Raw genomic sequence first — 9,991 nt, 5'->3', positions numbered from 1 at the left:
ACATCGCGCTCCCAAGAAGCCTCCTCAAAGATATGGTGCCAACTTGCGGTCCTGGTGGGCCATACTGTAGCAAATGGTGGTTTGCACCATTGAAATCGTCCCTAAATCTTTTATACGTTGAAACATGCCCAATATTGGGCTTGGTTTGCTTGTCTTGAGCCATAGAGGGCTACTGGACGGAGTGGATTCACTGGATGTGGACCCCACCTGTAAAATCCTTAGAAAAGGAAATAGAAAAAAAAATAATAATAAACTGAACACAGCAGGCGGGCGGACTGGCCGCCGTACAGCCCAGCACGGCTGTAGCCGTGGGCCCCACCTTGATGTTTATGTGTCATCCAATCCATTCATATGGTGGACCCTGGGGTCAGTGGACCACCCTTCAAATTTGAGGTCCATCCAAGACTCGGGTGGCCCACATCAAAGGAAACAGTGTGAATTGGACTCCACCCTTGAAACCTTTTCTGGGCCCACAGAAGTTTGGGATCAAGGTGAACTGTGTTGTCACCCTGCATCTAGGTCTGGGACCTCATCAACGGGTTGGATGAAATATAAACCTTACGGTGGGCCCCACATGGAGCCCACATTGATGTATGTGTTTCATTCCCACCGTCCTCCTGGACGGTGGACGTGGAGCCACTGTGATGAGTGTGTGGGCCCACTGAGGGACGGTGGGCCTCGTGTGCGTGTGTGTGTGGTGCGTGCGTGTGTGGTGCATGCGTGTGTGTGTTTATATATATATATATATATATATATATATATATATATATATATATATATATATATATATATATATATATATATATATATATATAATATTATATTATATATAATGTTATATGTAATGTATACATATTATATAGTATATCATATATAATATAAAGGTGGGGGAAGGCCCATTTCAGTTCACTAATGAGCTAGGATTGAGGCCCACTTTAATGTATATGCAAGGCCCATGGGTCCGGGCCCATTTAATGCATTAGGGGCCAATGGGTCGAGGCCCATTAAGATGTAATGGGGCCAATGGGTTGAGGCCCACTTGATGTACATATAGGGCCCAATTGGTGTGATCCATTTAATACTCATAAGGCCCATGAGATTAGGCCCATTTAATGCATTCTAAGGCCCATGGGTTATGGCCCATTAAAAATGTTTTGAGGCCTATGGGTTAGGCCCATTTGATGTACATATGGGGGCCCGATTGGCGAGGCCCATTTGATATATAAGGCCCATGTGAGTAGGCCCATTTGATGCATTCTAAGGCCCACGGGTTAAGGCCCATTGCAATGCACATAGGGCCCATTGGTGTGGCCCAATGATGTGGCCCACTTGATGAATATAAGGCCCATATGATTAGGCCCATTTGATGCACTCTAAGGCCCACGGGTTATAGTCCATTGCAATGAACGTAAGGCCCATTGGTGCGGCCCATTGATGTGGCCCACTTAATGAATATAAGGCCCATGTGATTTGGCCCATTTGATGTATTTAAATCTAATGGGATGTACCTAAGGTTCATTGCAATGTGCAGTCCCAACATGATTTATGTAATGATGTTTACGTCAGGGCTATGCCTTGGGAGCAATGGTGGTTTGACGTCCACATTGCAAGTATAGTGTGGTTAAATGTCCGCATTATGACTTTCCCTAGGGCCATTGTTAGGCTCGTACGTCGATGTGTAGGCCGTCTAGGCCCATCCTTGTTATGATTATCATCCATCCCATATAACATGTTTAATTCCATGATTCATAATCATATGCATCATACGTATGCTTGATATGAGAAATACGATCATAGCATATGCCTTGGGCAGATTGTTTAGGGGCCCGTACAGGGGGTGTTGCCTACATGAGCGCACGATACGCGCGGGATTGCTGCATGACTGGATAGTGTGATTCATACATTCGCATTGTGTGATTGGTTCTTTGTATGCCCTAGCGACATCGGGGTCGCCTACAGGCGTATCGTGGTTGGCGGGATTGGATACAGGAAATACTATTCTACATGAGGTGCGATAGATATCCTGGGTGAAAGTCCCTAAACCCTTATGGTACCAGGAGGTTGCTCCAATGTCTAGACCGAGTGGCATGAGGGCCGAGTGCCGATTACCAGACAGTTGCGCTTTCCACTGTGTCATGGTCGAGTTGGAAGGGGTGCGACCTTACCCGCCCAGAGTAGGGGGCAATGCTAGGTTGGTTCGACCGGCTCGAGGAATGGGTCCGCTATTGTAGCCGAGCCCGATATTGGCGGGCGGATAGTGAGATCTTTTCCACTCACCTTATTGCGTGCGATGGGCGGCAATCGGCTTGGAGTGTACTAGACCCGGTGATATTCTAGAGCTGTATTGACATGTGGACTTAGGCGAGGATTTGTATGCTTGACTTGCATTTCGCATCGCATGGCCTTGGTATGGCCGACATCATTCCTTGCACCGCATGGCCTTGTACGGCTATAGTATTCTTGGCATTCATCGACTTGTTCCGCATTACCCTGATTGTATAACTGCATTACCACCTTGAGCATACACTTTCACCACCCTCTAAGCTTTCTATAAGCTTATGCACGACTGTTGCGTGCAGGTGACGTTGGATCGCAGCAGCACTGAGGCTTAGGCGCGTGGCAGATCATTTTTGGAGTTTTGTTCATCTTCATTGTATTTCCCTTATGCTCATTGTACTTATAAAGTTTTTAATTATAGTGGAAATGTGATGGAGTTTTTGGTTGTTGTTTGTGGGTTATGCCTTTGGTTATGCTTATTACGAATCAAACTGATGTTAAAAATCCTCCTTGTAGCATCCCAGGATCGGAACTTGGCGAATGGGCGCTGGGAGCCGAGAATGGGGTTCTACGGAGGCGATCGGAAATTTTGTGAGCTCGGTTTTCGAGTTTGGGGCGTGACAGTTGGTTCTATATTACTTTTCATCTCAAGCCTTAAGACGAGTTCGCTAAATGGATGGACGGTTTGGATGTAACATATACCTCATGATCAAACCCACAAAACTTGTTAGATAGCTTTTTTATTGGGAAGTTTATTTACTTGATATGATGGGTCATTTCTTATATGCCTGTGTCTGGGCTATATGATAGGTGAGGAACTTTTTGTTTGTAGTACCCACCTGAATATTTGTACAGTTTTTTCCTTACATTTTTGGATTTTTATAAATGGTGTACTCCCACTTGACAAAAAAAGGTACGATTTAACATGTTTGTACATTGGAATGACCTGGATTATTAGAAGGCATCCCAATGCAGGTAAGATAAATAATTTTTTGTATTTTTTTTAGGGTTGAAAAATTTTCAAATATAAATGAAAAAAGTGGCAAACACCATGTAAAAGAGTACAATCTATATCAGAATAGGTACATGCATCTGTGGAAGTGATATGGTTGATAGACTATGTGATAAGATTATATTTAAGGCGTTGATATAATATTGTCCCAGTGTAATGGGGTTACACTTGAGAATGTGATATAGTTGATGGACTAAGTGATGAGGTTACCCTTAAGGATATGATGTGGTTGTGTGATAGTGTGAAGTGGTTCTACTTGAGAATATGATATGGTTGATAGACTATATGATGAGGTTGTGCTTGAGGATATGATATGGTTGTGTGACAGTGTGATATGGTTCCACTTGAGAATGTGATATGGTTATCGTACTATGTGATGAGGTTGCACTGGAGGATATGATATGGTTGTGTGATAGTATGATGTGGTTACATTTGAGAATATGATATAGTTGATATACCATGTGATTAGGTTGCACATATGCATATGATATGATTATGTGACAGTGTGAAGTGGTTCCAGATTGAAGAATGTGATACGGTTGATGGACTATTTGCGCTTGAGAATATAATATGATTGTTTAGTGTGATAAATGATTTCCACTTAGGAATGTGATATGGTTGATAGAGTATGTCATGACGTTGAATAATCCAAAGTTGTGTGATAGTGTGAGCATGTTACACTTGAAAATATGATATAATTAATGGACTATGTGATGATATTACGCTTGAGGATATGATATTGTAGTGCGACAATGTAATGAAGTTATACTTGAGAATAAAAGAAATTGAAGGACTATGCGATAAGGTTACACTTGAGGATATGATATGTGGTTGTGTGAGTGTGATGTGTCCACTTGAGAATGTGATACAGTTGATGGGCAACGTGATGGAGTTGTACTTTAGGGATGTAGTATGGTAGTGTGATAGTGTGATGAGGTATATATCCACTTGAGAATGTGATATGATTGATGGACAGCGTGATTAGTTTGCACCTGAGGATATGATATGGTTGTATGATAATGTGATGTGGTTACACTTGAGGATATGATATGGTTGATGGACTATGTGATTAGGTTGCACTTGAGCACATGATATGGTTGAGACGATAGTGTGATGTGATTCCACTTGGGATTATGATACAATTGATGGACTATATGATGAGGTTACACTTAAGGATGCATATCATATGGTTGTGTGATATTGTGATGTGATTCCACTTGAGAATGTGAAACACTTTATGGACTGTATGATAAGGTTGCACTTGAGGATATGATATGGTTGTTTAACAGTTGGCGTGGTGGATCCACTTGAAAATGTGATACAATTGATAGACTATATGATAAGTTTACACTTAAGGATATGATATGATTGTGTGAGTGTGAAGTGATTTCACTTAGAAATGTGATATGGTTGTTTATTTTGGTGAAGATTATAGGATTTTGTTTCTATTTTCAGTTTTCAATCTTCATTTGTTTAAAACCTTCAAAAAGAAATAACAAAAAAATAATAATAGTGAAAAGTAAAAAAAAAAAATAATAATAATAATCTTAGGTGTTAAAGCAAAAGGAATCACTACCAGAAAAGGGATAAAGGATACAGATAAAAACCGTAGCTAAATAACTATGGCTACGGTGCTGAGATCTAAGGCTACGGCTATTAGCCGTAGCTAGCTTCTATTTTTTAAAAAATTAATAAATAAATAATGGCTTACCATTGCTAGTGCATGCCTTGATAGATCAACTCATCTAAAAATTTTGAATTCAACAATAAAAGAAACATGCACAACAACTTTCATGAATCAGATCATCCAAGTTATTCCCAACTGTATGAAATTCTTTACCCACTATAAACACTTTACAAGCTAGCCAAATGCACAATCTGTTTACTTGCAAACAGCTTACCTCTTTTCCCTCCCTTTCGTTTTCTTTTTCTGGTTTTTTTTTTGGTTTAGAGTCCGTACTTTGCTTTTAGTTTGTTTTTTTTTTAGTGAGTGGTGACGTTGACCAATCAGGACTGAGCAATCAGGGAATCCCTGTTTACCAAATAACAGAGGATCCGTACTCATTTATATAATATTATCTTTTAAATTTTAAATATGTAAACCAAAAAAAATGCATGTTACAATCAAATATAATAAACATTGGCCTGCACAAATACTGACTTTTTACTGGCATTTCCAAATGCCTTTACTAGCAGTTACACAAGCATTTACCGGATTATTAGAAGGCGTCTCAATGCAGGTAAGATAAATTGTTTTTTGTATTTTTTTATAGGGTTGGAAAATTTCCAAATATAAATAAAAGAAGTGACAGATACCATGTAAGAGAGTACAATCTATATCAGAATAGGTACATGCATCTGTGGAAGTGATACAGTTGATGGACTATTTGATGAGATTATACTTAATGCATTGATATAATATTGTCCCAGTATGATGGGGCTACGCTTGAGAATGTGATACAGTTGACGGACTAAGTGATGAGGTTACCCTTAAGGGTATGATAAGTTGTGTGATAATGTGAAGTGGTTCTACTTGAGAATATGATATGGTTGATAGACTATATGATAAGGTTGTGCTTGAGGATATAATATAGTTAAGTGACGGTGTGATATGGTTCCACTTGAGAATGTGATATAGTTATCGTACTATGTAATGAGGTTGCATTGGAGGATATGATATGGTTGTGTGATAGTATGATATGGTTACATTTGAGAATATGATATAGTTGATATACCATGTGATTAGGTTGCACATATGTATATGATATGATTATGTGACAATGTAAAGTGGTTCCAGATTGAAGAATGCGATACGGTTGATGGACTATTTGCACTTGAAAATATGATATGATTGTGTGAGAGTGTGATAAATGATCTTCACTTGAGAATATGATATGGTTGATGGACTATGTCATGACATTGGATAATCCATGGTTGTGTGACAGTGTGATCATGTTACACTTGAAAACATGATATAATTGATGGACTATGTGATGAGGTTACGCTTGAGGATATGATATTGTAGTGCGACTATGTGATGAAGTTACACTTGAGAATGAAAGAAATTGAAGGACTATATGATGAGGTTACACTTAAGGATATGATATGTGGTTGTGTGAGTATGATGTGTCCACTTGAGAATGTGATACAGTTGATGGACAACGTGATGGAGTTGTACTTAAGGATGTAGTATGGTAGTGTGATAGTGTGATGAGGTATGTATCCACTTGAGAATGTGATACGATTGATGGACAGCGTGATGAGTTTGCACCTGAGGATATGATATGGTTGTATGATAATGTGATGTGGTTACACTTGAGGATATGATATGGTTGATGGACTATGTGATTAGGTTGCACTTGAGCGCATGACATGGTTGAGACGATAGTGTGATGTGATTCCACTTGAGAATATGATACAGTTGATGGACTGTGTGATGAGGTTGCACTTGAGGATATGATATGGTTGTTTAAAAGTTGGTGTGGTGGATCCACTTGAGAATGTGATACAATTGATAGACTATGTGATGAGGTTGCACTTGAGGATATGATATGGTTGTGTGAGTGTGAAGTGATTTCACTTAGAAATGTGATATGGTTGTTTATTTTGGCAAAGATTATAATTTATTTTTCTATTTCCAGTTTTCAATCTTCATTCATTTAAAACCCTCAAAAAAAAAAGCATAAAAAAAAATACAAAAAAGTAAAAAATAATAATAATAATAATCGTAGGTGATAAAGCAAAAGTAATAGTTACCTAGATAAATTCAAGTCACAAAATTTAGTTAAATAAGAGGTCATGTCAGTTGGTAAATAAAATGTCATGTTTGGATGTTGAATAGAGTTATATAGGATACTGTACATCCCAAAACAGCACCAGCCCCGACCTGTCGAATACTAATTAAGGTAAGAAGCATCAAAATCAAACCCAACAATTAAGATGACAAAAATTGCAATTCAACACCTAAGCTTGGAGATGTGATATTCGTTATACAAGTATGTTGTGTTTGTAAATCATCAAAAGTAAGCACCGACTCAATTGAAGAGCCTCAAGAGCCTCCAACAATCTCTAAACTTGTCACTTGCATGACTTCAACTTCCTTGATCGTTATCGCATCTCAAAGGTAAAAATTCAATATGTAAACAGCATTTCATTACATCCATAAGTAGAATTTCAATATGTAATTTCATCATTTTTCAAAATTACTGTACATGAATTCTTGAAGACCCACAAAAAAGAAACATGCCTCACATATCGTATAATGCATTTAAACAACACAAAATGTACATTAATTCAAGTAGGCCTCACAAAAAAATTAAAAAAATAAAAATGGAGTTCACCTTCCTCGCGTATCGTATAATAGACCTATAGCTGCACAAAATGTACATGAACTAGGATAGGCCCCACAAAAAAAAAAGACCCCACCTATCGTATAAGGCATGTATATTATACAAAATATACATTTGTTATAAACCAAAAAAGAATTAAAAAAAATATAGCAATTTTGAATTCTTAAAACATGCCAAAATCTGGGCATCCTTCGACTTGAACAATTATCCTTGGCACAACTGAATTACCCTCCTGCAGCATATAACGAAGGAGTTGTTGCTTGAACTTCTTATTTGCATAAGCCTATCCATAACTGAATTGCCCTCCCGTAGCATATAATTCAAAATGAAGTTCACCCTCATGAAGATCCCATTAATAACAACACACCATTCCTAATTCAAAGCAATGCCTGAAAAAAAAAATGAATGAAAGCAACATATAATTACACATTTAATCCACGTTTTGTATATTTGGGTTATACACTTGGAGATGTATATATTTACATTGTACATAAGAATGCAAAGAGATTTGAAGACAAAGATGATAGGGTTTTAACGATAGTGTGATTAGGTTGCACTTGATCATATGATATGCATTTATGTAAATGTGATGCATTTACATTTAGGAGTGTAATAAAAATAAAGGTGTGTGTGAGTTGGTTACACTTAAGAATGTAATGTGGTTGTAATATATATTTGAGTTAGAATATGTGATGGGATTACCATTGAGAGTGTGATGTGGTTGATTGGGAGTATAACTTGGTTCCACTTTAGGATGCGAAGGGATTTTCAGTTAGAGTGGTCCCATTACAGTTGACAGTATCATATTGGTGATGAAGTGTGTGTTGAGGTTCAACTTAAAGATGTGATATGGATGGTGGAGTGTGATTGGCATACACTAGATGATCTGTTGTGCATTATAAGGAAGTGTGATGTGATTACACATAACGGTGTGATGAGGATGGAGTATGTGATTATACTTAGGGGCTAAGATATTTTAGGAAAAATCTGAAAATGATTTAAGAAAATATTAGATACGATGAACCTTACCATATTCTATTTCGATAAAGGTCGTTGTTCCTCTGTTCCAAATTTTGAATTACTGCCTCTTACCATGAACTGTTGGAATGCACCAGATGTAACAGGATACTACACAGTCAACATTCCATAAATTTCGAGTTAATTTCATTAAGATATAATTCAAATCAAAGTTCAAATTGAATAACAACTACTTTTTTAATTATTAAAATACCTAAGTTTACATATGCATACATTTTCATTTTACAAAACTAAATATATCAGCTTACCTGGAGTAATTGTGTAAAGTTGAAATTATCAAGCATATGAAAATTTGAATCAACTTCATGCTGGATATATGGATGTGGTTGATCCATGGAAGGAAACAGCTGTGGTTGACACCAAGAAGGAGAGAGTTGCGGTTGAATCTGTGCTTCCGGTATATAGTACGTGGTCATGGGGAGAGGCCCGACATTATTGTATCCCTAACATAATGTACAAGTAAATATTAAGTTCATTGGAAAATTTCAATTTCACTATAAAATAAATTTTCATTACTCTAAGGGTAATCAAAATGCTACCTGAGCAAATGGAGATTGAACATTAGAGCGTACTAATGTGGGCTGTTGATTGGGATGGACTGGATTTGGTGTATCTCTCTGCTCTTTCTGTCGACATCTCTTCGATTTTCCTCTCTCCAAGCTATTCTTAATTCTACGTCTACCACGACAATTCTCTTTTCTTTTAATTTCATGAGCTTTTTCTCTTACTTCAATGATTTCAGCGCTTTTTCTTTTGATATAATAACTTTCCATTGCTTTCTCATGAGCTTCTTTTTTAATTTTAATGATTTCACTTCTTTGCTGCACATCACCATCTTCGAATTTTACCCGATAAGCTTGAACGCCTTTTTCATTACTCAGGCTTTCAACATGTGATGAGGGTTCTTTTTCATTTTCTTTTGCTTTCAAAATCTTTTTCAAATCTTGCAACATCCATTCTAAATGCTTGGAAGCACATTCAAATGCTTCTTCACTTTCACAACCCATTGTTGCTAATTTCATAAATTGTAAAGTAAATAAACTATTGCAACGCCGGGATAGTGATTTCTTGCTTTTGTCAATGGAGTCACTTCCACTACTTAATGAGGAGAATGAAATTGAAGCAGCTTCTCGAGTCCACCTTTTCAAGATGTACTTAGCCGGGATATTTGTGAGGGTATGATTCGTAGCTTTTAATGCATGGGAACACAAAATACCCATGAATTCAAACTTTCTACAGCTGCAAGTGATGGACTCGTCCATTGAGTCAACAGTAACAATGTGAAGACTTTGATTTCTTCTATTTAAAACTTGAT

The 9,991-nt window shown here is 37.6% G+C and overlaps 1 protein-coding gene across 1 annotated transcript; it reads right to left on the bottom strand.

Moving 5' to 3' along the window:
- Nucleotides 1-7,426: 7,426 nt before the first annotated feature.
- LOC131237530 (uncharacterized) lies at nucleotides 7,427-9,692 on the bottom strand. Its single transcript, XM_058235354.1, has 4 exons — nucleotides 9,216-9,692; nucleotides 8,925-9,119; nucleotides 8,668-8,766; nucleotides 7,427-8,027 (listed from the first exon to the last, which is right to left on the bottom strand). Exons 1-3 carry the CDS (start codon nucleotides 9,681-9,683, stop codon nucleotides 8,674-8,676), a joined length of 756 nt encoding a protein of 251 aa, XP_058091337.1. The 5' UTR covers nucleotides 9,684-9,692; the 3' UTR covers nucleotides 7,427-8,027; nucleotides 8,668-8,673.
- Between the last annotated feature and the right edge of the window lie 299 nt (nucleotides 9,693-9,991).

The sequence above is a fragment of the Magnolia sinica genome, chromosome 2 (assembly GCF_029962835.1).
Source record: "Magnolia sinica isolate HGM2019 chromosome 2, MsV1, whole genome shotgun sequence".
In the NCBI taxonomy this organism is placed as follows: Eukaryota; Viridiplantae; Streptophyta; class Magnoliopsida; order Magnoliales; family Magnoliaceae; genus Magnolia; species Magnolia sinica.
Note: the sequence above shows the minus strand (reverse complement) of the source record. Positions and strands in the feature narration are given on the sequence as shown.

Excerpts from the sequence above, each read along its gene's own strand:
- LOC131237530 (XM_058235354.1), bottom strand. The coding sequence starts at position 9,683 with ATGGGTTGTGAAAGTGAAGAAGCATTTGAATGTGCTTCCAAGCATTTA. Across the intron at positions 9,120-9,215 it reads TTCAATCTCCATTTGCTCAG|GGATACAATAATGTCGGGCC; the intron begins GTAGCATTTTGA and ends ACATTATGTTAG. Across the intron at positions 8,767-8,924 it reads ACTTTACACAATTACTCCAG|TATCCTGTTACATCTGGTGC; the intron begins GTAAGCTGATAT and ends TTGACTGTGTAG.